The 27635-nt window shown below is 39.3% G+C and overlaps 1 protein-coding gene across 5 annotated transcripts in view; it reads left to right on the top strand.

The window, feature by feature from the left end:
• METTL22 (methyltransferase 22, Kin17 lysine) overlaps window positions 1-13589 on the top strand; it is a 44374-nt gene extending 30785 nt beyond the window's left edge. For 4 of the 5 annotated variants that reach the window (XM_074965488.1, XM_074965486.1, XM_074965487.1 and 1 more), the window contains 9 exons: window positions 378-749; window positions 2241-2281; window positions 2367-2511; window positions 3599-3670; window positions 4413-4466; window positions 8549-8629; window positions 10194-10296; window positions 10807-10975; window positions 12589-13589. In XM_074965488.1, the coding sequence (XP_074821589.1) occupies window positions 378-749; window positions 2241-2281; window positions 2367-2511; window positions 3599-3670; window positions 4413-4466; window positions 8549-8629; window positions 10194-10296; window positions 10807-10975; window positions 12589-12624 (1073 nt within the window). In that variant the 3' untranslated portion in view covers window positions 12625-13589. The remainder of the gene's footprint in view (window positions 1-377; window positions 750-2240; window positions 2282-2366; window positions 2512-3598; window positions 3671-4412; window positions 4467-8548; window positions 8630-10193; window positions 10297-10806; window positions 10976-12588) is intronic. The other variant, XM_074965490.1, reaches the window with a different exon arrangement.
• The last annotated feature ends 14046 nt before the right edge of the window (window positions 13590-27635 follow it).

The raw sequence follows: 27635 nt of genomic DNA, 5'->3' as shown, positions 1-27635 counted from the left end.
TTTACCTACTTATTTGTAACCATGAAACCTGGTTTCAAGGATTAAATTAAATTCTTAATTGGTCATTAAAAATTTGCCTTAAGACAGAAATGTCAGCGCTAATTGTATTTAGTTATAAAATGTTTTAAGAGTTGTTAACGTTTACAGAGTAACATATTTCACTGTAATTATAGTGCCAATTTTTCCAGCTACAGAGAACTGTCTCATAATCTGGTTTAGCTCTCATGTAAACTAAGTGATTTATCAAAAAAATACTGTTATGTTTATTTTGATATTTTATACGGAAATAAATTTAGAAAGTGCAAGTTTCATATTGATTCTGTCTTTAATCTTTCATTATTTGTCTTTGACGTCCTTTTTTTCTGTTTTTGTGTTAGTATTTCTATCACAATTCCAGCTCCTTTTGAACAAAAATAATTGGGAGTCTGAGAGAAAAAATGAAAAAGAACTTACAACAGAAAATATGGGACACCAAACCAGAGATGGGAAGGAATTGTGTGACAAAGGTAGTAATGATCTAGATTTTCTCAACAAAAATGGAAGAGAAGCAAATAATTTTAAAGGAATAGAAGCTCTGCTGGATGATGATGGGGATTTGGAAGTGGTCAGAAGACCTCAATATGTGTCTGATCCAGACGTGGAGGATCTTTCAAGGGACAAAGTATATCCCATAATTCTGACTAAAGGAGGAGAAGATATTTTTGAAGATGCAAAGCAGGAAAGTACCTGCAATAATATTATTAAAATAGGTAAGCAAAGCTATAGGCTGATACACAGACATTAATCACTTACTTTTGTTCATACAAAAGAAAACATGGGCTATATAATACAGCGGTAGCAGTTATTTTATGCCAAATGAACAGGTGCTGCCAACTTGATTTGCTTTTACTTTGATACTTAGTTGAGTAGTAACACTTTGTTACCTCGATATGAAATTTTCTTTTTGAAAATTAAATTCCCCATCAACCAGGTGTCATGTAACTCAGGTAGTTCCTGACTTTCTGCACCCATCAAGGCTCTGAAGTATAGCTATTCTGGCCTTTAGTTGTTGCAGAGCATAAACTCAAGCTTCAGATTTGGAATCTTTTCATTTGCTTGAAAAACAGACACTTTCTTCTCTTTTTAAGTGTAGTTTTTATGGCTAATCTGGTTCAAATGGGTTCTCTTCTTTTTTTAATTTATAATAAATCCTAAAGTATGGGGGGACACATTGTAAACATGTTGGTGTATACGACAGTTTGTATTGTCAGTTAACCTTTTCTGGTATTTATCAGTAGTGCAAGAAGAATGTGATCTACTTATATTTGACTCTTTCATGTTTTAGCTGCTAAAGCAAAATGTTTAGGTGTGTAGTTCTTTACATAGTATGATTATTCGTTCAGGACTAAGACTCTGTGTAAGATGGAAAGCTTGTCTCTCACCGACAGAAGTTAGTCCGATGAATGATGTTTACCTCACCTTCCTTGTCTCTCTAATATCCTGAGACCGACATTGCTACAATAACAGTGCTTCTGTTACTCTATTTAAAACTCCTTCGTAAGGAAGGGGATTGATTATACAGAGAATCAGAATTTGTCCGATGGTTTCCAGGGATCCAAAATTCCAGAAAGCTTTTTCTGCTGAACTATACCAGTTTAAGATGTTACTGAACAAAAGCTGCTGACATTTGGCTCTTCAGTGGCATATGTGATCTTAGTCCATTTGTTGGAGGATAGTTGTTCACCTCTGAAACCACTATTATAGCTGGCACTACAATAGCATACTTTTTAGTAGTCTCAGAGTCCACAACAAAATATCTCTCATCCATAGAGTTTGTCTTTTTCAAGTCAGGATTGAGGCAGGTTGATAAATTACAAAATAAGCTTATACTACCGCTGCCTGTAGTCCACCTGTTATCTGGTTAAATGGAAGATCTGTGATAAATGTTCTAACATAAAAACAGCCACTTATAAATACCTATTCATTGTTATGTTACTGTAAACAGTTCCTTGCTTATGTTCAGAGACTGCATGTATAGTGTTAAGCACCGTACTTTTTACTGTGTTTTATGTGTGAGTCTAAAAACACAAATTTTAAAAATGTAACTTAAAAAGAATATGATCCCAGACGGTAAAGATAGTGTCCTTTGACATTAAGTTTAACAACATTTTTTTTAAATGAACAAGTAACATAAATAAGAGTCATAGCTAAAGATTTTTTTTAAAGTACTTTGTTTCATTTTTTTGCTTTCATTTTACCAGAGCATACAATGGCAACACCGTTGGAAGATGTTGGTAAACAAGTATGTATCTTCTTCACAGTATCCTGTACTTCGTGAACTGTTCATCAGAGCCTTAACTTTCTATGCCTTCTGCTCTCTCCTGAAGGTCTGGCGAGGAGCCTTTCTTCTTGCAGATTATATCTTGTTCAAACAGGACACGTTCAGATGTTGCACAGTACTAGAGCTTGGAGGAGGAACTGGAATTACAAGCATTGTCATGGCAATGGTTGCGAAGACTGTGTACTGCACAGGTACTTTGATGCAATTATTTTTAATTAAACATTAACATGAAAAAAGTCTAATTGTGTAGAAGCACAGGAAATTTGAATGAAGCATCTCTTATTTCTGCTGGGTTTTTTCCGTTTAGTCCTTTTTTCTTTTTTTCTGATTATACATATTGACACCAAGTAACAGGTTCTTGATTTCTTGATAATACCGTGCAAAAAATTTCTCAGTAGACACAAAAAAGAAGTGGTGCCTTACAAGTGTGAAATGGAATCAGGATCTTCATTTTAGGGAATGTTACATTTTTACGTTGAATTTAAATAGAACATGACTGGGTAGCAGCCACATTTCTCGTAAGGAAGCTAGCTGTGTACAACAGAAAGTCCTGATTATTTAGCTTGTCTCTAATGTACAGCATTTTGGAAAGTTAGCTTCTGTATATTTTGTTTTATTTGCGCAGCTTGCATAGTGTCTCAAACTTGATTGATACAGGCAAATGAAGAACCAGTTCTATGGTTATTTTTGTATTCCTTTGCAGATCTTATTTTATTGACGGATATACCATTGAAATTTCAGCTGCACGTTGGAGATAACCTTGTCAGTCAATTAGGTATTAGCTTAGCTTTTGCTAAAACTGCAGTTTTAAAACAAACAAAAAGTCTGAAAAAGACAATACTAAGAACAACTAACATTGTGGATCCTGCCTAAATTTGTTTTCCGAAGAAATGAATCTGCCTTTGATTGTAACACTCTAGAAAACTGTTGTTTTTACAAAAATGATTGCTCTTATGAACAGAGAGAGCTTTTCAACTCTAGGTCTCCTGTTCAGATACATCCTAAGTATTTAACTGCTAGTTGTCTGTGTGAAAATGTTTGGCAGTCTAAGTTCACCTCTTCATGAAGAAGTGTCCAGATCATGACATTTGCTCATCACTGCTGGCCTTAATATTGGGCTTTGTTATTGGCAGTGTCAGCAGAGAGCACAGGAACTATGAATAGGCCCTGGAGATTGAGCTATCCTCTCATCCCAAGAAGGAGTCTATCACGTAGGTCAGGGCTTCAGCACATTCCGAATATAATATTGTTTTCAGTACAATTATCAATTATTTCCAGATGTTGGTGAAGATCTTCTGGCTATGTGTGAGCAAAATGTAACATTAAACAAGCATCTTACTGAGCCAGCAGGTAAGAACCATTTGTTATTTCTCAATTGCAAGTTTGTGCCTTTGTCAGTAGAACTGTTCCTAGAATATACAGTGGCGGCCATATAGGTTGATGTTACTATCCAAATGTTTACAAATAATGAAACTTTTTATCGTAATTGAAAATATGTCTCGTAGAAACAAAGACATGAAAACTCTATATAGGGTCCACATTGCGGTTGCTGCTCTTCTGAGCACAGCGCAGGACTCTTTCAGGGCACTGCTCTCTTCCAGTCAGATACAGGCAACCATGGTTGCTGCACAAAGCTATTGTGTAAAACGGAATCCTTCAAGAGTCACCTGGAATAATTGGGAGTCGTGGAAGTCTTTGGGCCAAAGTCAACAGTGGTGTAAATTGAGTGTCAATGGTGAAGTGGTGTAATAGTTTCTCATTGGAATGTATAAAACAAATGTTAAAGGGTTGGAAGGGAGCTATCTTGCAGGTAAAATAGCTAACAGGAGAGCATAAGGTAAAGCAGGCTCCCTCTTCTGCACTTCTCCCATCGTTTCCTTCTGCATGTGTAACTATCTGATTTGGCTGAATGCCAAATCAGTTCGTCAATTTTTTTTTTCACTTTTTCCACCATTTTTCCACTTACAGCACCACTTCACTGCTGATTTTTGGCCCATGATCTCCACTAAGTTACCATCTGAAGGGTGGATGCAGTTAATTTGCCCATCAGCTGTAGGTTTTTTATAATGTTTTTGTGTGTGTATATGTACAGGAGGTGAAGTTAAGGTAAAAGAGCTGGACTGGCTGAAAGATGAGTTCTGTACGGGTAAGTAGTTGTGATGCATTTAGTTCAAACTGTTTTCCATGATAGTTTTGAAATAGTTAAACGTACTAAACTGCAACTAACAATTCTTCAGTTACATCAGGTTCTAGTAAAAATCACTTTTTAATAAGTCGGAATGGCCCCTTCTGAAATTAGTGATCATTTCCAAGAGCAGGAGTATTGAGTTACAAAAGTCTGCATTAAACGAATAAGTGTCACAGTTCAGTGGGTAATTGCACCTCTTCTCCCTCCATGGTCTCCTTAAGGGTGCCCCCTTAGGTCTCAGGCCTCCAGTCATCAGTTCTCTATGGGCAGGGACTCGCATCCCTCCAGACTGGGGTGGACACACTTGCAGTCTTATTGCAATTTACTGTGCTTATCCCAGCAATCCTGACCTTAGTCTTATTCCTGCTATTCTGCTATCTCCCAGGGGCTATGAGAGTGACCACCCAGCTTTAAGAGTATAGTACATTTATTTAGGACAAAAGCATTACATGAAAAAACATACAAACCAGTATATTCTACACTCATGCTAAGCCTACCACTTGGAGACACTGGTAGGTTTCCAGTCCTTCAAACTCTTCCAACAGTGTTTTGACCTCCTGGTTATAGTCTCATATGAGTTCAAGGATCAAATGAGGGACCCTGAGTCAGTTCAGGCTGCCCCTTGTTCCAAACCCCATTCTTTCCCTACGGTGCCTCTTGAACCTGGTCAGAACCAGTATGTGATGGGGCGGGATCTGAGTTACTACAGAAAATTCTTTTCTGGGTATCTAGCTGGTGAATCTTGCCCATATGCTCAGGGTTTAGCTGATCTCTATATTTGGGGTCGGGAAGGAATTTTCCTCCAGAGCAGATTGGAAGAGGCCCTGGCAGTTTTTCGCCTTCCTCTGTAGCATGGGGCACGGGTCACTTGCTGGAGGATTCTCTGCTCCTTGAAGTCTTTGAACCACGATTTGAGGACTTCAGTAGCTCAGACATAGGTGAGAGGTTTTTTGCAGGAGTGAGTGGGTAAGATTCTGTGGCCTGCGTTGTGCAGGAGGTCGGACTAGATGATCATAATGGTCCCTTCTGACCTTAATATCTATGAATCTATGTGCAATACCCTCCGGGGGGTGGTACTTCTCTGTTGCTTATCTGTCCTAGAATCTGCAGAATTTATCCCTCATAGATTGTAGTTCCTCTCTGCATGGAGCCAGAATGCAGTCCCTAACTCCCAAAGATCTATGCCATACTTAGAGATACCAAAGTCGATGAATATTCCATGGGACTATAGTGTCTGGCATTCCTCACTATAGTAGTCTTTTGAAGTTTTGAAGTTTTCATGCTTCCAAGATCTTAGACGTGTCACATTTTGATCTTATCTTAATGTTGTTAAGTGTGTGTAAGCATACATAATGCACGTCATGCACATACACTAATGCCCAATCTGTTGACCGGCTGGCTGCAAAACACATCTATTCTTCCAATCCTTTAGGAAGGGAAGGGGGGGTGGGGTGGTTAGAACAATTAAAGTAGCTCTGTGATAGGATGCATGCAATTTTTTGTGAGGTTTTTGGCGGGGAGAGGATTGGGGGTTTTTTAGCTGAACTTGTGATACTTTAAATATTTGGCAAGGGCACATAGCTGGGGATCGTTCTTTTTGTTCTGAATAAATGAAAATCAATACAGCTAATTTGGGGGCAATGAATATCAGTATCAATAAAAGGGACCTCTATTTTTCTTGGGTTAAAATTGTAGGTTCTTTACAATGAAGTTGTCATCACTGAATTGTATAAGCAGCTGTATGCAACAGACTACTACACTTTCTTTGGACCCCGTCTCAATGTAATCATTCAAGCAGCAGTAATGGGATTTAATGCCTTCAGAAAAAGTAGTGCTTCTCTTTTACGATTAAAAAAGCCCCATTCATGCAGATGGAGTTTTGAGAGAAGAAAAAATTACTATTCTGGTTTTGGACTTTACAGGCTGACTCCTAACTTTATTGAATATGTAGTAGCAATGTTGCCTCTTGAATAGTGTTTTTGGACATTTAAAAATCCACTCTATCAGTATTCCAATACCTAAAATGCATAGCTGAAATTAAGTAGGAATTTTGATCAAAACTCACATTTATTTATGTTTTGTTTTTTCTTTGTTGTGATATTTCTTTTAATCGCTTGAGAATCAAATATTCAGATCTGCCTATGTGGTGCTAAGGGATGCAGCAAGACTTTATACTCATATAAGCAAAACTTTGCACCCCAGGCAACCGATTCTGAGAAGAATCAGTCATAATAGAGAAAGGAAAGCAGAGCACTTCATTGGAGTGGGGTTTGGAGCTCCTGAAGGGGATAAGAGTTTCATGTAAACAAACTCATCAGTACCCAACCCCAAGGAGCCTTCTGTGAATTCTCATCCACTCCTTTCTCCACATTGTAGCTTTTACTGCTGCCCTAGTAACAGTTGTGGGAGATAGATTATTGTGGGTTGGGGGCAGTGGAATGTTCATTCGATAGGCCAGATGCCTTTTGCATTGACCATGCCAGAACTACTAACTGTAGTATGTAAAGTATCACTTAAATCAGATTCTGTACCAGATGACTGGAGGATAGCTAATATGACGCCAATTTTTTTAAAAGGCTCTAGAGATGATCCTGTCAATTACAGGCTAGTAAACCTAACTTCAGAACCAGGCAAATTGTTTAAAACGATAGGAATCACCAGAATTATCAGACACATAAATAAACATAATTTGTTAGGGAAGAGTCAACATGGCTTTTGTAAAGGGAAATAGTGCCTCACCAATATATTAGAATTCTTAGAGGGGGTCAACAAGCTTGTGGACAAGTGGGTTCCAGTTGATATAGTGTACTTGGACTTTCAGAAAACCTTTGACAGGGTCCCTTATCAAAGGCTGTTAAGCAAAGTAAGCAGTCATTGGATAAGGGGGAAGGTCTTCTCATAGATCAGTATCTGGTTAAAAGATTGGAAACAAAGGGTAGGAATAAATGGTCAGTTTTCAGAATGGAGATAAGTAAATAGTAGTGTCCCTCAGGGGTCTGCACTGGGACTAGTGCTGTTCAATATATGCATAAATGATCTAGAAAAAGGGGTGAACAGTGACATGGCAAAGTTTGCAGATGATACAAAACTACTCAAGATAGTTAAGTCCAAAGCAGAATGTGAAGAGTTACAAAATCTCAAAAACCTGAGTGACTGGGCAGCAAAATGCAGATGAAATTCAGTGTTGATAAATAAAAAGTAATAAATATTGGAAAACATAATCCCAACTATACATACAAAATGATGGGTTCTAATTAGCTATTACCACTCAAGAAAGAGATCTGAGTCAATGTGCAGCGACAATCAAAAAAGCTAACAATATTAGGAACGGGATAGACAATACGACAGTAAATATCATAATCCTTCTATATAAATCCATGGTACTCCCACACCTTGAGTACTGTGTGCAGTGCTGGTTGCCCGTCTTGAAAAAGTATATTAGAAATGAAAAAGGTACAGAGAAGGGCAACAAAAATGAAGGGTATAGAACAGTTTGTCTATGAGGAGAGATTAAAAAACAGACTTTTCATCTTGGAAAAGAGATGACTGGGGTGTGTGTGGGGGATATGATAGAAGTCTATAAAATCATGAATGATGTGGAGAAAGTGAATAGGGAAGTGTTACTTACATCTTCACATAATGCAAGAACCAGGGGTCACCTATTGAAATTAATAGGCAACAGGTTTAAAACAAAAAGAAGTACTACTTCAGACAACGCACAGTCAACCTGTGGAACTCATTGCCGGGGATGTTGTGAAGGCCAAAAGTATAACTGGGTTTAGAAAAGAATTATATCAGTTCATGGAGGAATGGTCCATCGGGCGACTATTAGCCAAGATGGTCAGGGATGCAACCCCATGTCTCTAAGCCTGACTGCCAGATGCTGGGACTGGACAGTGGGATGGGTCGCTCGATGATTGCCCTGTTCTGTTCATTCCCTCTGAAGCATCTGGCATTGGCCACTGTTAGAAGACAGGCTACTGGGCTAGATGGACCATTGGTCTGACCCAATATGGCAATTTGTATGTTCTTTGTTATAGACCCTGAAGCTCCCTACAGTTGGTCTGAAGCAGAGATTGCTGATTTGCATGACCACACCACGGTGATACTAGCAGCTGATGGTAAGAGAATGTAACCGAAGCCAGGGAACTTGATGAAAGTGACATATGAATGTGCAAGTGTCAAGTATTTAATCTTGAATAGGATAACTCAGGGTTTTTTTTTTTAAAAGTAGACCAGATCCTCAGCTGATGTAAAGTTTAATTGACTTCAGCGGAGTTATGATAGTCTTCACTATCTGAAGTTTCTTGCTGTCTTTCTTCAGAAATTATAGGTTATAATTACAAATTAGAAATTGGAAACCTTTTTGAAACAGCCTGTTCTTTCATTTGTGGTGATAAACTTGGTAACAAAATCTGAATAAACTGTTTAACGGGAGCAGCAACTTGAAACTTAGTAAATTTTTTAAAACAGTTGCAAGTAGTTTCTTGAACTACATCTGCCCAGAGTCTCCCTGCCAACTTGTGTGGTTTTATATTTTCCTGTATTCTTGCATGGTTTTTTCTGTCCTGTTGCTGAGTGAAAGACTCATACAAATTAGAGAACAAGCAAACAGACTGACTTCACTATATAGGAGAAACAGCGAAATATTGGCAATGAAGTAAATAGACTGATGGGACGTGTTTCTCTGATGTTTGAGTTATAATTGTCATAGGTGTTACTTCTAACAATACTGGGTAAAAAAAGTTTCAGGCAGTGTTGTGATTGTGTAGATATTCTTTTACCACATACGAAATTTTAACTTCTCTGAAGCAAATTTGTTGTAAACTGAGCACAGTTCATACAGACAGTAGTGAAGTTACCACACCTTATCTCTCAGAAAATGAAAACTATCTAGATGGTATTTTTTGAACTCTGTACCCTTCACTGTAGACCTTGGAAAAAACAAGAGAAATTGTTTTCCTCGAAAACCATGCCCTTTACTCTTTTTATGTAATTTGATCACACTTTCAGCCTTTTGTTTGTATCCTAAAGTGGTGATCATTTTCTAGTGTAGCTGTTCTGCAGTATGTTTCTTAGTAAGTAGTGCCTGAATTTGTTGAACTCAGTTGTTTGTATAAGTCCTGCCTAGTGTCTTTAGGCAGTCAGATCAGGAGGCAATGTTTCTTACACATCATATGATTATGTTGCTGATGATGTAACCAGTTGCTGGATGCCTTTTTTTGGCATACTATATCTTTTCACTTTAAGGAACTTGATGGGCCTGATTCTCTTCTCACACAAGTTTAACTTTGAGTTCAGTGGAACCACTACCACTGAACAGTGTGAGACATAAGTCCTCATGATTTATATCTCCTCCTTCCTTTAAGACATACAGTAAGGTATTTCTTGGTTGGGAGAGAGCCTGTTTATAGATAATGCAAGTTGCCAGATTAATGATTTGCATTGACATTTGAGAAACCAGTGAAGGCTTGACAAAAAGCAGCTGTGATTAATATAGCAGAGTCAGTTGTTACCATTAAAAGCTCTTCCTACTTTCTCCTACACTACTGCCTGGATTTGTCCTAAAGATTGTTCATTAGAAATAATCTGCATAAGTAAGGATGATTGTTTTGTGTTTAAAATCATGTATGACTAAAACAGTCAAACGTTCATCACTATGTTAATGTTTCTTTTGTATTTTAGTTTTTTATGAAGATGACTTAACAGATGCTTTATTCAAAACACTGTACAAAATCACCCACAACTTGAAAAACTCTTGCACAATTTACTTATCAATAGAAAAGAGGTAAGTGCCACCTTGACCTTCCTTAAGATCTTTGGTTTTGCTTCAAATCTTTTGATTCTCATTAACTGATCAGACATTTCAATGAATATTCAGTGCACAGTATGTTCTTTAGCCTCCAAGCGTTCTAAGGTTCTGAACCTACAAAAGTCATGAGAAAGAGTTATGATTCTCTCTCATTGTTCTCACTATGTATCATGTCATGCTATCCTTGGGTAGAGTTATGCAAATGTAGCTAAACGAGAAAAAGGCCTAAAATTGGTGGGAAGGGAGGGTAGTTTCTTCCTTTGAGACAGAAATATTATCCAGAACTTATCAGTATTCTGATCTTTAATTAAGATAACACACTTGCTATGAAAAGAACATGGTCATTATTGCTTGACATCAATAAAAAGAATTTATATTGCATTTTCTCTCTGCTGCTATATTTGGGGAAGTTGACTATCTATTTAAGATACAAGGGACAGGGAAAATGTTTTGAGATATCACTTTTAATGGATACTTTCTTGCCAGGCTGAACTTCACCTTAAGACATATGGACATTACATGTGAAGCTTACAATCATTTTCGAAATACTTTGAATGATCTGGAAAATTTACAAGGTAGCAAAATGAAATATACTTCTGAGCCCATTAAGCTTGCTTTCTGCCAATTTCTTGTTTATGAACGGATTGAGCAACTGGTGAGTGTTGTTTATCACACTAAATGTAATGTGTTAAGAGAATTACTTCAAAAAGTTTTCAGTTCAGTCAATATAGTGAGTAAAAACACAAAACAATTCACCATTTTATTTACGTTCATAAAGAAGCTATTTGTTGTCCAAGAAATTACCTTTATGTTTACATTTTTTTATGCTGGGTTATGTCACAGCATATCAAGGTTTTATCAATTACATACCGTGGCAAAGCTTATGTTGATAAGCTTTATTTATTGAGTAAATTAATATAATCCGCATCATAAACATGCTCACTAGAGCAACAGAAAACATGATTTTCAGAGTAACTACAAAACAGAACTAAAATATTAATTTATTTGCTAGTAAATGTCTAAAATAGTGCCATGGTATGTTTCTCTATGTAAGAAAAGTTCCTTTCCACGTTTCGAGTAAAAAAACCTTTGCTACTTAAAGTGTACTGAAAAAGAGATCATATCAAATTATTCATAAATTTTAATGATCTTAAAAATTACCAGATGCGGTAATTTTTAAATGGTTTCCTTATTTACTTATTTTACCAGAGGGCTCTGTTGTCCCAACTGTATATGATTTCAGTAATACCTAAAGTCACGTTGAGAATTTAACCGTTTGTACCATTTTAGACGTTAGTGGTGATTATCTGCTGTTGCAGAAGAAATAAGTAACCTTGAACTAGATTTTTAATCTCTTGGAGGTTCATAAAGATTGAAACTCATTTGGTCAAATATTCTGTGTTTTCTTTTAAAATATCTGTCTGTAATAGGACCTGATTTGGACGGAACCCTAGTTTCATAGTTAATTTTTTATTCAGCTTTGATGTGTACAATGACCGAAGCCATAAGAAATAACAACATACTGTTTTTGTGTTATGTATTTTCTAGGTCTCATATGCTCGCTTCATAAATATTTTTTGCCAAAGATTATATTATGATCGTGTTGGTCTTTAGTGCTCTGTATGTAATAAAACCATAATGTACTGTTTCCGTTCTACTTGAAACTATAAGTGAAATCTCTAATCACAATTTAAAATATGTTGGTGATAGAGGACTGCTTATAAATTACACTTGTGACCAAGACAGTCTTCTTTCTAATGTTCCATTTAGCAAACACACATCTGCTACTGTTCATTCTCCGGAAATAGAGACAGTTTTCAATGTCTCCTGTTCCTCACGTTTTTGTAGTAAAATATATTGAGTGCATGTATATATTCAGTTACACCCTTGAAGGCTGTATGAGGAACCATTTGCAGAACCAAGCAAAAAAACACAGAACAAGTTATCAGCCAAAACATACCTTCTGCAGACCCCAGAATTTGTGAAATTATTGTAATGACATTTAAGTTATGGCAATGTTAATTATTTAGAATACTGAATTCCCTTGCTAACTTCAGGAATAGGTAGATTCAACTTCTCTTGCTGTAGCTAAAAGGTACAAAGCTCCAAGAATAATAGCTAAATTAAATTAGTCTTCAAAGATACTTCTTGCCTTATGCATGCTGCAAGCAAATTTATGTAACGGGCGGGTGTTGAAACTAATTTAATATTCCTTAATAATTATCATGTTATAGTGGCCTGAGTGCATACTTTTTTCCCTTTGCACAGGAGCTGTGGAAGATCATTGCTGAACCACTTATGTGACCTCTTTCACATAAGACAGCTGAAGACCTTGAAGCAGAAAATTAATGCTGTTCCACAAATAAAACAATGTAGAGTTTTTTCCAGAAGATGTGCTCCCAATGGAACCATAAGCCAAGATTTTGATGCAGATTTGCCTTAAACTAATTAAATATATCTTGTAGCACTAAAAGGATGATTTCTTTATAGTTTTTTAATGATGCTATTTTTAAATTGCTCCTCATAGTACAGATCTGAAAACTACTCTTAACTACTTCTGGCAACTTTGTGATGGATCCACAGATACTGGCTCTCTAACAGTCGTGATAAGGTGTCTTTACTCCTGGGACCAGTAATTTTTTTTCTATGACTTTGTCCCTGTACACTAATAACCACCCATCCAACCTCTTTCCATGTTACAGAAGTGTCAGTCTCATACACTTACATTTATATCTAATAATCAGTAAACTCGGAGCCAGATTCTACTTCCATACCATGTTAATATTCTAGACACTTGTGGAGTGATCTGCAAAAGGCCCAGCTGCTTTTCACCAGGTGGTTGCTCTGAGTTGAGGAAACAATCTATTTTTAAAACTTCGGAATGAACTACAAAAATGGAGGACTACCTTTTCGCCTACCTTGACCTTTCTAGTGTAGAGGCCAGGATTTCAACTGACGCACAGAGTTCAGCTTTCAGGTTTTGTATGCCTCCCTCTAGAGCAATTCTGCTCTCATCTTATGCTGTTCAATCCCTCCTAAGCTGAGGATGGCATGAATTGTCCACCCTCTTTCAGTCCATGGAATTCTAGCCTCACAACATTCCTGTGGGTGGGTGAGATTTTGGGAGGAGGAGGAAATTAGTGCCATGGAGCCTCTTTTGCATTGCCCATTCACATATTCTTGGACCTCTTGGCTATAAAAATAAAAGTAGCATTTGTTGATCACGGCTCTCCTGGTTAATAAACACAAACCCCACGATATATGTTCTATATTTCTGTAATAATTTTCTTTTTTTTTCTTGGTGGTGCTGGTGGTCCATCATGGTCACCCATTTTCTCCACACCTGCAGTCATGGGAACTCTTCCTCCTGCTGAAGAGCTCTAGACTTCTTTCTTTAGAGTTGTTTTCAGTGGGTTACAGTGCAGCATGATGCTCCCTGTCTCTGAATATGCTGGTTCCGTAGTTCTTCCAGCCCAGAGAGCTGTGATCTTTCATGTTGTAATGTATTGCGCTTTATACTAGATTGCCAAACAAGGCCTCTAGTAGTAGTTTTTAAAAGAGGTTTTATGCTTGATTTGGTTAATTTTTTAGGGCAGTAATTATTGATTTTTCTCTTTACATGCATGAGGATATTCTATGTGGTGATCTTAGTTGGGTTAAAATAGTTTTGTGGGAGGGTTTTGTTGGGGTTTTTTTTTTTTGTTTGTTTTTTGTTTTGATTAGAGGCACTTTAGACAACACAGTTGATCCATTAACCATATGGTTAATATATCCTTGGCTAGATTTCTGTAGCACATCAGTCTGTCAAAACCCTTAGTTAACTATCTTAAAACACTTGGATATTATTTTGTAATGATGATCTTAGCCTAGGTATAGTTCATTATACCAGATAGGTGCATTGATAAGAGAAGCTACTTATTGTATCTTGGATAGTATGTAATCAGGCTGACTTAGTTCCATTGGGACTTATGTGTTGTTTAATGAATATAGAAAGATGAGATTAGCTTTGTTTTTCTAGGTAGTATCATCTTGTGTCATAATCTGCACAGTGTTTTTTAGTCTGGCATTTTATTCATAACATACAAGTTTTCTTTAACCATATGAGTTAAGTACTGACTAGCATCTTTAATTTTGAACTTTGCTTTTCTGTATGTCATTGGGGTTAGTGAACTTTTTACAGCTTTTAAATAACAAAGTTGTGACTCTGAAGCAGATGGATTGCACACCTTGAAAAGAGGTGGGAGCATGTAAAGGCTATAATGAATGTCAAAAATGCTTCTGTAAACAGGGATTTCTTTAGTATTGTTTAACTTCAAATACAACTATAAAAACCATATTTTAATTCAGGGTTCCCAAGTTGCTGTCCATGGGATACTGCTGGTTTGCAGAGCATGTACTGGTGATCCAATAGAATTGATGGTTCATGTAGTCCTGGCTGCTGATTCTTGTTTCTTCAAATATCCAGGCTCTTCATTGCAAAGAAGAGTCTAGTAGCCAGTAAAAATAGGTGGAAATAACGAGGCAACGTAGCTGCTTCCACTAGGGGCACTGCTACATGAACAAGTAGAGGAAACAGGATCATGGGGCAGAGTGGAGCTGCCAGTTGCAAAGGAATGTCCAGGAAGAGGGATAGAGTGAGTTGGTCAGCAGAGGGACGGGAGCTAAGGCTCCAATCCAGCAAAACTATTAAACTAGCAAGTAGCCCAATTGATTTCATTGGGAATACTCAGGTGCTTAAAATTAAACATCGGCTTAGATGCTCTGTTGGATTTAGGGTCCAAGTGACAGAAAAAAGTCTTAGGGATGTTGTGTTATCTGAGTTGAGGTAGTGGGGGACGAGGTGCACATGCATGCTTTCTGAACTTATTAAAATGTTGTTCTGTATATATTCGGTTTGAGTCACAAACCTGACATGAAGAAAATCTGTCAATTTTCTTGTGGTTCAGAAAATCTCTCCAAGAAGACTTAAAATATGTATTTTTCTTGAAGACTGAAATGTGACACCCGGTGGGGACTGTTTGGGGGAACGTGCATTTAGAGTCTGCTCATGTAAATATTTGACTGTTCAGATTTTTGCCAGATTTTCAAGAGCCCAGGACCTCCCACTTAGGCATTTAAAGAAGTGGTCAGCTCTTTAAAACTGCATCATGCCCAGCAGTAGACAAGCAGCTGCAAGGTGCTGAATGGTGTTAGAAGTCTGGTCACTTCATATAGGTGCCTAAGTGGGAGCTGAGCTGTTCTGAAAAAACTGACCTCAGCTGTGGATGTTGATCACTCTTGGGGGGGGGGGGATGGGGGGAAACTTGTATTTAATTTTTTAAAATACATTGACAATTTAATGTGTGTTGAAATGTGCCATTTATCTAATATATCAAAACTCTGCATTTTTTGCATTTTTTAAAGTGATATTAACACAACAAATGAGCAGTTGTTTCAAATTTCTTAGCTTGTGGCATAATGTCAATAAATTGCTGCCAAAAAAGTTTCAGCTAGAAGCAGACTTTTATAACCAAGTTATAAGCTTTAGAAAATATGAAGATCTTGGGTCAATGGTGACTGCTGAAAGGAAGCGGAGCCTTTGCGGTTGTGGAATGTGCTTTTGCAAAACTGTTATGCTGTGTAATCAGTGTGGCCAAAGGCTTTGTTGTTTTTGGGTTAATACTAACAGCATGGTTTTACTTTGAAAATTAATTTGTGTTTTGAAAGTGTGGTGTAACAAGATAAATGAAACAGACCCTTTATGTGGAAAAGCTGTGTGTGCATAAGGTAGGGTGTTTACTCTTGCTGTGCAGATTTTTTACTTTCAGAGGAGCCTGAAAAGTCAACCCAACCATCAGCAGAAGGAAACTTTGGATTATACAGGTAGAGTGACATTGTAGATTTATTCTCCTTTTTTAACATAACTGGTTCTGATTAGATCTAAATGGAGTATCGCATGCTGAGATCCATTGTATGAGGGAGGGTGAAAGCCAGCTGTTTAAAATAAAAGGGAGTGTGGCATTTATTCACTTAAAATATTTTCTAGGTAATCAAAGGTAATTCTTTTATCTCTCTGGAATGTTTAAGTTTGGCTATACTCTAAAAGTGATGATGTTTTAAAAAAAAATGGTTACATGTTTGGACCAATGAGTTTCATTTAGAGTTGCTCCCATTACGATTAAAAATGGCTGTGGCTGCAGTTTCAGTCTAAAGTCCTGCTGTGTTGCCCCTTATCACCAAAAACAGATTCTGCAACCAAAAATAGGTAACAGCTCTGAGGGTACAAGAGCCAGAAAGGGAACTTGCACTCTCATCTGTGTACTTAGCTGTCCAGTACTAACACATAAGAAAAGGAAAAACCTATGCCAGAAAGTTAAGCAGGTGTTGCTCAGCATACCTAGAATAAAAGTTCTGAGTAAGAATGTGCAGCTCTTACATAGCCATGTTTCTTGCCATAACAGCACTTTTAAATAGTACTAATAGCGTGTGACCTTACTGAGGACTTACTATGCACATTTTAGCCTAAAGCAATTTAATTTGTTCTACTGATAGCAACAAAACCAAAAGTTTGTACAAATATTGTGTACACAAGTCTTGCACCCAGAAATTTAGTTTTCACCTTATCTGATATGACTTCCATTATATGTTTGGCAAAATGATATATTTTCCTAATATAGCATGATTTGGAAAATGCTACTAAGCCTGTTTGAAGAATATCCACTTGTGGTGTGCCAGATGGTGGCGGACATGAAGACTTTTTTGTCTGGTGCCTGAATTGTGTTTTGGACACAACTTTAGATCTTAGAATGTTGGCCAGAATATGTAGTGTAACAATATAGGTTATTAGGGTTCAGTAGCTCAAGCAACAGGCTTCAGGTCTCCCCTGATAGTTTTTCTCCCTTTTTACTGAGTGGATAGTTTAAGTAAGCAACTCTTCCAGTGAATTTGAGCGTTCGTGGAAGGAGCTGAATACATAAGCAAAGATGCTGCAATGGAAACCAAATCCTCGACACCAAACAGATATAGCTCAGATTCTTGCTGATTTGTCTTGAGTGATCTTCAGCCTACCTTCTCTTTCACTACCTGTCCTTTTCTATTGAGACAACAATCAAGGGTGCCAATTTTGTTGGTCGCTTTCATGATGCAGATAGCTGTTCGCTAGAAATTGCCATGGGGCCTCCGATTCCATTCACGTAGCCTGCCAAGCAAACTAAGGTGGTAGATGACAAAATCATTAAGATGGACTATCTTGGATGGGAATTAGAAGGGAGGAGGTTTCATGCTCCCTCCCCCCACCTTTTTTCCCCAATCACTGTAGACACAGTTCCCCTTCCTCGTTTTTTCTAACCTGGCCTGTAGTGGAGATTGGGAAAGGGATGCACAAAGAGCCCCAAGCACAGACGAAATAGTGTGGGAAGTCAAAGGTAATCACTGTGTTGGCATTCCCTCTGAGATCTCTTCCACTTGGCTTATCCAGAACACCTTGTTCAATCTGGGAGAACACTTCATCTAGTTCTTCTGGATCCAAAAAACTCCAGGTTTCGTCACTGAGGTTCCTTTATTTTACATACAGCAAAGCTATGTTGAGTTGATCAGACTCAAGCGTAGGTTGGGTATAGGGCAGGGATCGGCAACCTTTGGCACGCGGCCCATCAGGGAAATCCGCTGGCAGGCCGGGATGGCTTGTTTACCTGCAGCGTCCGAAGGTGTGGCCGATCGCAGCATCTCTCAGCCTGCGCCGCTTCCCGCAGCCCCCATTGGCCTGGAACGGCAAACCGTGGCCAGTCGGAGCTGCAATCGGCCAAACTTGTGGACGCTGCAGGTAAACCGTCAGAGCCTGCCAGCAGATTTCCCTGACGGGCCACCTGCCAAAGGTTACCGATCCCTGGTATAGAGTGTACCACACATTCCAAGTTACACAGAAACCTTATTTTGAATACTTTTGCATATTACATTGCATATACTATGCATTATATCACACATTTTTGATTGGTTCCTGAAAAGTAACCAATCTATGTTAAGCATGTTCTGTCCATGCATTGTCCATGTAGAACCTGATCTTTATATTCCAGGTTTATCTTGTCCATTGCTCCTAGCCTCAGGACGTTCCTGCTTATTTTAGCTGGCTCACATATTCTATCATTTTAGCCTACTGCTTGGTAAGCCCTTATTTACAAGTTCACCTCTCAGTCATGCCTACAAGAAATGAGGCAAGTTACTTATGTCAAGCCAGGCCTACACACTTGTCATAAACATACAGCTAAGGGTAGCATAAAATCCCTCCCGGGTTGCTGTACTGAATCTTTACCTGTACGGGGTAAGAAGCTCAAATAACCTAGTTGGCACCTTACCAAAAGGGCCAATGAGGAAAGAAGATACTTTCAATTCTGGGGGAGGGTGTTTGTTTGGGCTCTCTTTGTTTGTTCCCTCTCTGGACAGAGAGAGGGACCAGGCAGGAAAAAAAACATCTCCTAAAAGCCTATCTGAAATGAGCATATAAGATTACAAAAATTGTAAGTAAGGCAAGAAAATGCATTAGATTATCTTCTGTTTTAGCTTGTGAATTTTCCCTATGCTAAGATTAGTGTTTTATTCCTGTTTTTATTTTTTTGTTTTTGTTTTGTAACTTTGAAGCGGAGCCTAGAGGGGAATTCTCTGTGTTTTAAATCTTTTTATCACCCTCTGAAGTTACCTTCCATCCCGATTTTACAGATGTCCTTTTTTATACTTTACTGTAAAGTTCTTCTTTTAAGAACCTGATTGATTTTAGTGCCTTAAAGATAAAGGGTCTGGTCTGTACTTATATTAAAGGCAATTGGTTGGTATATTATTCTCAAGCCTCCCCAGGAAAGGGGGTGAAGGGGCTTGGGGGGATATTTTGGGGAAATAGGGACTCCAAGTGGTCCTTTTCCTGAATTTTTGTCTAAATCACTTGGTGGTGGCAGCAATACCATCCAAGGACAAGGAAAGGATTTGTGCCTTGGGGAAATTTTTAACCTAAGCTGGTAGAAATAAGATTAGGGGGTCTTTCATGCAGGTCCCCACATCTGTACCCCAGAGTTCAGAGTGGGGAGGGAACTCTGACAACACTGAAATAGAGGGAGGTGGGAGAGTGGCACACAGCAGGGAACTGGTGGGGGCGGGGGAGTAATAGAGGGATACAAGGAGTCCCTGGCGTGTGCAGTGAGCTCACTCAACACAAGCTGCAACGTTTGACCTGCCCTCTCCCTTCACAGTTACTGTAATTTAGGAAATAAGTGGTGTACTGAATTTTAAAGAACCCAGGAGAAGGTCTCTAATAATGATTTGTTGATAACTAACCTTCTATATTAGTGCCCTGGAATGCTCTGATTTGATGAGCATAGATCAATCTATTAGACGCACCAAATTTCCCTGAAGCAATAATGGATATTTTGGACTGCAGCTGTTTGGATCCAATGAGCATGCAACTCAATGTTATCACAGGCCTGAGGATCCTGCCTCTACGTTTCTATATTTAGCTAAAATAAATTGAGTGGTATAAGTTTAAAACATGAACTGCATATTAAAAATAAACCATATCTTATCCACTCAGGTTCTTGTACCACCCCATGTTACCATTAAATATAACTATTTCAGAAACCCCCATTTTATATATATATAGCCATCCAACATCTTGACAGATGAAAGGAACTGTAAGAAAGTCGATCCGTCAGTGTTGCTTAGCAATGGTATGGGCAAAGAGCCCAATGCATGAGCAGCAAACCTTCCCACAGTGGCTACAGGTCCACTCACCAGATGGAAGTTGAAGCATACTCTGCTTCCTGGCTTGCCTGCGGGCCTCAGTCTGGGATCTCTGATGGCTCTCCATGGTTACTGCACCAGTTTTAACCTGGCTTCTCCAAACTGAACAATTGTGGGCAGGATTTTCCCAGTTGTCAGTGGGAATGCTGAATTTCTTGAGGCCTTGCTTGACCTTGTTGCTGTATCAGAGCTTTGGCCTTCCTCTCCCTTGCAGGCAGTTCTTAAGTTGGCCATAGCGCACAGCCATCAGCAAATGTTCTTGAGGTATGCGCTCCACGTGTCCCAACCAGCAAAACCTGCAAACATCCAGCATAGTCTGCATAGACTGTAGGCTGGTTCTCTCATGGGTCTCATTATTGGTGATCTCTTGGTACCAAGTAACTCCAAGGATTTTTCTATGACAGTAGAGGAGGAAACTGTTCAATCTCTGCTCCTGCTTGGGCTATGTAACCCAGCTTTCACAACCGTAAAGGAGAGTACTAAGGACACAAGCCTGATAAACAGACTTTGTGTTCAGGATTAGCAACTTGTTTCAAACACGTGAGGTAAGTTTGCCAGAGGTAACAGAAGCTTTGCAATTCTGGCATCAAGTTCCCAGCAAGGTTAAATGAGTGGGTAAGAATTGAGCCAAGATAGCAGAAGTGATCCACATTGTCCAGAGCTTCTTTATTGACGTAGATTTTAGGTGGAATGTTGGTATGTTGTGATGTGGCAACTGGTTTCTTGATACTGATTTCCATACCAAACTTGGTGTATGCATCATCCACCCCATTATAAACTTTTAATAAAGCAATATTACTTTAGCATCTGCATTATGATCACTCAAAGACACACTTAATTTGTGACAGGAGTCTAGTGTTCCATTTGTTAGTATTAATTATTCATCTGGAACTTAGCTGTACAACTATTGAGCAAATTAAAACTGCAAGTCCTTTATGTAGCATTTGTGTAATGTATTTAAAAATCAATTAAAATGGGAAAGCTTGTAAAAGGAAATATTTGAAACTGGTTGCCTCCCTATTTCATTCTTTCCAGACTAATGATAGGTTTGAAGGATACAAATAAATAAAATGTGGTTGTATTTTAATGGATGAATTTTAATGGATGCACCAACCTAGTAGAGATTCTCCCCACCCCCGAAGCACAATTCATCAACATGCATTGTGCGTCTGGAAAAATGAGGTAGCAAGAAGCTCGAAGATATCCTCCTGTTGCAGTAAGGCCTCTGACAAAAGCTGTACATGAATTTACACTTGGAAAGAGGAATAAATATGCTGAAGTTATTTAATACTGTGCAGCACTGTACAGTTACTAACTTCCTGAAACTTTGGCATCAGTCCACTTCCACAGGTGCAAATTAGCAGGAAGATTATGGCAATTTCAGTGTGTAATGCTTGTAGACAAGCATAAACATATCCTGGTTCTCAAAACCAGTGGCTAATACTACATACTGCACCCAACTAACTTATGGCCAGCAGCACTTTGGTGGATTTTTTTGGGCTGTTGGGTTTGTGGGTGGTTGGTTTGGGATTTGGAGGAGGGGGGAAGAGGTCTGCTCACTCATTCCTGACGAGGCCTGGAATTAGGTTAACTGTGATAAGATCACAGCCCAAATTGGCAAGGCTGCAGGACTGAGTATGTGCTATCTTGAATCTACAAATTATCAAAGTGTCCTTGATAGCAACCACATGGCTATCATGAGTATTGAACTGTTTTATATCACGGGCTGAAGAAGCGTTTCCTAGGCTTGTCAGTCCTAATGACAGAGGCTTAGGATTTACAGTAATGGACTAGTTAGATCTAGAGAGTTCAACATCAACCCTGTCTGTCCTGTACCCATGCAGCATGCTACTTGAATTGTTAGAAGCAGGGCTGGATTATGACATTCTGAGGCCCAAACGTATGTCAAGTGTAAGAGGCCCCATACCATAAAAAAAAAAAAAGAATTTATTATTTTCACAGAAAGGACATTGAATTTATAAACACAAAAGCTTTATATTTGCATTAAAAAAAGGCAAAGTTGTAAGAATAGAATAATAATCTTCATTTTCAGCAGCCCTGTCTGACATCATGACAGAAATAAATTTTAGACTAATTCTTTGAACTAATTGCATATGTAAGTAAAGCAGACGTAAACAATACAATATAAAAAATACAAAATAAAAAACCACAGTCACTACAATTTACTAGAAGTTCTCAGGAAATTTTTCTTCTCTGTTGGGGCATCTAAATTGTGGAATTCCTTGTCTGAATGCGCAATGAGACTCTTAGATGATATAAGATGGCAACAGAGGATAAAAGAAGCTATAGAGGATATAGGATCTGGATAAGCCACAAGCTTAGAGCTCAACTGTTAGTTATATTGATATGAATTACACCCCGGTAATAAGTCAATCATCAAAAAATTGTATGTGGGTTGTATTTTTCCAATAAATTGATTTGTTTTGTTTTTATGCTGAATTACCTAATATGGTACTAAAATTAGTAGCAGGAAGTTTTGTATTGAAACAGGTTAAAAAATTAATTTTATATTTTAAACATTGAGATTTATATATCTATATAACAACAAATATTTTTAGTAATATATATGCCAAAAACCTGTGTCGTTTTACCAGGATATTTCTGTGAAAGTTAGTGCTATTTTGCCTATGTTCTCACAGGAAAACAAAAGGATATAATTCTTTTTACACCATGAATAAGGAAAATTATCCTTCTTTTCATATGAATAAATGAAAAAACATTTGATTAATTTTATTAGGAAAATATAAAGTTTATCCAGACTATATATAAAATATATTTACAAATATTTATTCTGATTGAATTTTTGCTATAAAACAATGAATTGTTGGGATTTTTCTTTTGCTATACTATAAAAATACGTCTTATGCATATGATATGTGATTTATAAGTCTATATAAGAATTTTTACATAGTCTACTACCTATAATAAAATATTATCTTGCACACTCCAAACCTGGCGAGCAGAAAATCCCAGTCTTTTTCTGGGCAGACATCTCTCTTCGCATTCTCTTCTCTATCCTCTGTCTCCCCCAGGCCCACTAATTAATCTCGAGCAAACACCTTGGCAACAGAGTGACAACAAGCTACATGCGCTAAAGAGAGAGAGAGAATTTACCAGAAAAAAGACTGGTACTTTCTAGACAGGCATTGAGAGAGTGAGAAAAACTAGCCTATATTCAAGCAAATATAAATATAATAGCCTATACATCATATATGCATATAGTTTAAAATAACCTGCTCACCAAGTATTCAGAATATTTTGAGATACATGTATATCTTCCTTCACTTCTCTCAAAACCCTCGATTTATCCTTTCGTCAGCACTCATACTGATACTTCCTGATACTACAAGGGAGAATCAGCTATTTTTCCATTGAAAATGGTTAAAGGAATGTCTCGTTTTGCTCTCCAAAAGTGCTAAGCGCCCATGGCTTCCACTGAAATACATAGGTTGAGCAGCTGTAGCCCCTGTCTGAAACAAGCCACATTTACATGTTTTAAATATGCGTTTAGGTGTCCAGGTTTAGGCACCCACATTTGAAAATGATGGCCTGGTTGCTTTAGATGGGGTTTGACAATTTGTATTTGATGCCTTGCTGTTTGTCACTGGCTTCTCTTGCTTTGTTCAGCAATTATTGATTGGTTTGCTTAGGATGCCATCCTGCAAACTCATGCAGCCCAGCTGCCTTCAGAATTCAAGATCTGCCCAGTCCAGCAGCAAGGGGAGGAAACTCACAGCAAGTAGCTCTGCTCAGCAACCAGCTTGGTAGGCTACCCTCTCTCATCAGCTTGGGAGTGGGTACTGGTAAATCATTTCTTCTCCAAATTAGAACTCTGCTCTAAGTAGTAAATCAATCACAGATGTTCCTCACTTTTAGGTGTGGGGGGAATGTTAACCACTAGATGTCACTACAACCTCAGGAATGAAGGAAGTCATAGGTGTCAGCGAGAATTTAAGAATGTCTCACTTCCTTTATGGGGCCATAGGCTGGAGATTTTTCCTTAAGACTTCCCTTTTGGCCAAGAGGGGTTAGAGTGTATGGTCTGTGTGAGACAGGGAATGTGTAGCAGAAGGCCAAATGAATCAGGAAGTCCCAAAGAAAGCAAGCTTCTCCGCCCCAAGGCGTCTCCTCAAGCCCTCTCACTCCTTCCAAGGCCCTTTGATAGCAAGATTATCAACAGCTTCTACACCTTTTTAGGCTTTGGGGTTTCCTCAGACTAAGGAAGCCAGATGGCCTATTGCCTCTTCCTGCTTAAGCATTTGCCCCAGTTAGCCCGGAAGTAAACACACTAACTGGCCAGATGCGCTCTCTGCCTGGGTCCCTTTGCTGGTAACTAATTCCTTTCCTGCCTGTGGTTTTGTGGGGTATGTATGTCCCATCACACCAGGTTCTAATCAGGTCCTTATAAATCTAATGGCATGTTCTAATTAGGGGCCCAAATCCTTCACTCTTATGTACACAAGTAGTCCTAGTGGATCTATAATGTTTGTAAAGAAATGTCCTTTCACATAAAGATGAGACTTGTGCCTGTACAGAACTTACAAAAGAAGACGAAAGAAATTACAAGAGATGTCAGGGACAAAGCATGCTTTTGTGGAGGTGAGTGGTCTGGAGCTAGGATCTCGTCAGTTTTATTCCCTGCTCTGCCACTCACGAACGGTAAGAAGGAACTGAGGGGGCTGCTGGTCCCTTTATACCGGCACTATGAGCACGCAACTCCAGGGGGCTGTGGAGCTGACCTGATGGATACCACTGAGGGAAAACCTTTCCAGCAGTGGTGCTCTGGGCGAGCACACACCTATGTTGGAATGGACATGAGTGACACATCTAGAAGAACAAGTCATAAAAGGTGGATAACAGTGTGACTGCCCACAATTATAGTTACCACACAGCTCTTTCTAAGCAAGCCTGCTTTATTCTTAAGGTAAAAAGAATTACAGAGAAAACATATTAAGAACAATAAAAGAACCTACCCTGCTGCTAATCAGGTAACCAGAGATTTCCCCTCCTTTCCTCTCCCCCTCCCCCCCCCCGAAGTATGGGCTCTGGAAGGAGCAGTCCTTCAGCACCCCATCCATGAGGCTTCTGTTGCGGCGATGAACTTGTGACCACATCAGCTTACAATAAACACACAGTCTTATGGGGCCTCAGCAGGCCCAAGTTCTTCCAATCCTGTCCGTGTGGATCCAAGAGGTCTAGAATGAAAAGTAGAAAAACACCCATGCACCCTTTTACGTTTCCCACTCCATTTAAGGTCCAGCTGAGCTCCAGTTATGGAGCTTGGCTAGCTGGTGCCAGCTAGTGACCAATGAGCACTACTCAAAGACGACCAAATTGGAGTCTTGAATGCAAAGTGTCAAAGCTTCCTGAAGGAAGCTGTTAACATTGTTGTCAGTTAAGCATTCCCCCAAGGGAGAGGATTACACAATGACTTTCAAAGAACAAAGGAAATTTGTTAACCCTAACATATCGAAGAACGCCAGTTATGGAACAGGTATGTAGTGCTTTTTCCCCCCTGTGATCAAATGCAGGGTGTTTGTGTTGGTGTCAGAATTTTGCACACTATTGCTTCATATTAATGAACTCCTGCATCTTTTAAAGTATGTACAATGATGAATCTCTTGTGGAAAGTACATATCTTGCTTGCAATGCTTGAGAGAGCCCCAGACAAGTAAATATTTTGTGTCCTTTGCTTCATACTGTTATTATTGACTATTACCCAGATAGCCTGCTTCTTGTAGAACTAAGTCTTTAGGGAACAGCTGAAGAGTGAGACTGCCGCTCAGCTTCTCCTTAGCCTCCGAGTACCAATCTGGCAAGAGAAGGATGCAATGGCAAGAGGAAGAAGGACCCAGCCACCACACCCAAGCTGCCTCTGTGCAGTGGGAGTTGGGCTGTCCATGTTATTTAGTATGGCTTAGCTGGTCCATGGTAGTGGTGGTTTTTTATCGGTTTATTGCAAATGGGCCCAGAAGTTGATCTATGGGCATGACTTTTAAATAGAAAGAAAACATAATCAATACAAAGAGTACACAGCACTGAGGTCCTGATCCTGTCATGCATCCCTGGGGGCAGGTTGTTTTCCGCACAGAGGCTCGCCCATATTGATCTGGTTGCAGAAATGGAGCCTTAGTATGTCCACAAGGATGCATCTCTTTTATTACTTATAACCCTAATCCAGCAATCAGCACCATGCAGGTGGACAGCTTTTCCCATGCAGAGTCCAATCTCTTCAGAGGAGCTGTGCCAGCTTATACCAGCCAAGGACTGGGCCCAGTGTTATATCAGTGGAGGGAGGAGAGAAAAGGCAGTGATTCTTTGGAGGGGTTCAGGAATGCCTTGACTTTCTCAGACTGAGATTGCACCTGAGTGCATGTTGCTCTTTGGGACATGTTCTACTGGACAGTTCCCCATTGGCATCCACAACTGCAACAGCAGAATTGGTTCTAGCAACATTATGCCTCTCACACTTAACTTTGGTTGCCTTTCCAGAACCCAAAGGACTCCTATAGCATCACTGTGCCAGTCTGCATGGGAGGTGAGACTTTACTAATATGATAATGGTCTACACACAATTACTCCAGCAATCAATGAAACATACAATGGAAAATCCATAAATAGTGTGGTGTTGTTCCTCTGTATGAGCGAGCATATATCCAAGGACAGAGCATTAAAGAGCCTAACTTGCTGTTTTGTTTTTGCTCTTTCTGACTGGTGTCAGCTATAGTGCAATGAAATAAAATAAATGTCCAAGGTAATTGAGGCACTTAGGGTGAGATCTTGAGCTGGTGTTAATTGCTAGAGTTGTTCTTTGAGTTCTTGCTCATATCGATTCCAATTAGGTGTGTGCACGCGCCATGTGCACAGTTCACCAGAAGGTTTTTCCCCTAGCAGCCCTGTTAGGTCAGCTCTGGAACCCCCTGGAGTCGCGCCTTCATAGCACTGCATAGAGGGCCCTGCCGACCCGCCACCTCTCCAGTTCCTTATTACCATCGGTGGCGGTCGTCAGAACGTTTCATCTCTCGTCTTCAATGAGCGATCATCTCGCGTATTTTCTGTAAATAGTTTTAAAAATTGTTGTAGTTAGACATCTGGACTTGTGGTACTGGGGAGTGTTTCCCTCCCCCGCTTCCCTGTCCCTCTCCCGGACCCGGCGCGTGCCTCGGACACGGGGTTAAGTCATGTGGGGTTTGCCAGAAGCCTATGCCAAAGGGTGACCTGCATTCAGTTTGTCTAAAGTGCTTGGGGGAGTCCCACCAAGCAGACAGGTGCAAGATCTGTAGGAGCTTTTACCTCTGCACGAAGAAGGAGAGGGATCACAGACTAAAGTTGCTGCTAATGGAAGCATAGATGGGGCTCCTCATCATCGGCGCGCAGCACAACGGCTTCGGTCTGGGAAGTGCCAAGGAAGGACTCTGGGATAACAGGGGATCTGGGTCATCCAGGCAGCCACCAGGCCCTCGGCAGACATTTTGAGGATGCGCCTGAGGACATTATACCAACCTCTCAACTGGATCCTTCTTTCTCATTTT

Source organism: Natator depressus, chromosome 10, assembly GCF_965152275.1.
Source record: "Natator depressus isolate rNatDep1 chromosome 10, rNatDep2.hap1, whole genome shotgun sequence".
Classification (NCBI taxonomy): domain Eukaryota; kingdom Metazoa; phylum Chordata; order Testudines; family Cheloniidae; genus Natator; species Natator depressus.
The sequence above is the reverse complement of the archived record's forward strand: the minus strand, read 5'-3'. Positions and strand labels throughout refer to the sequence as shown.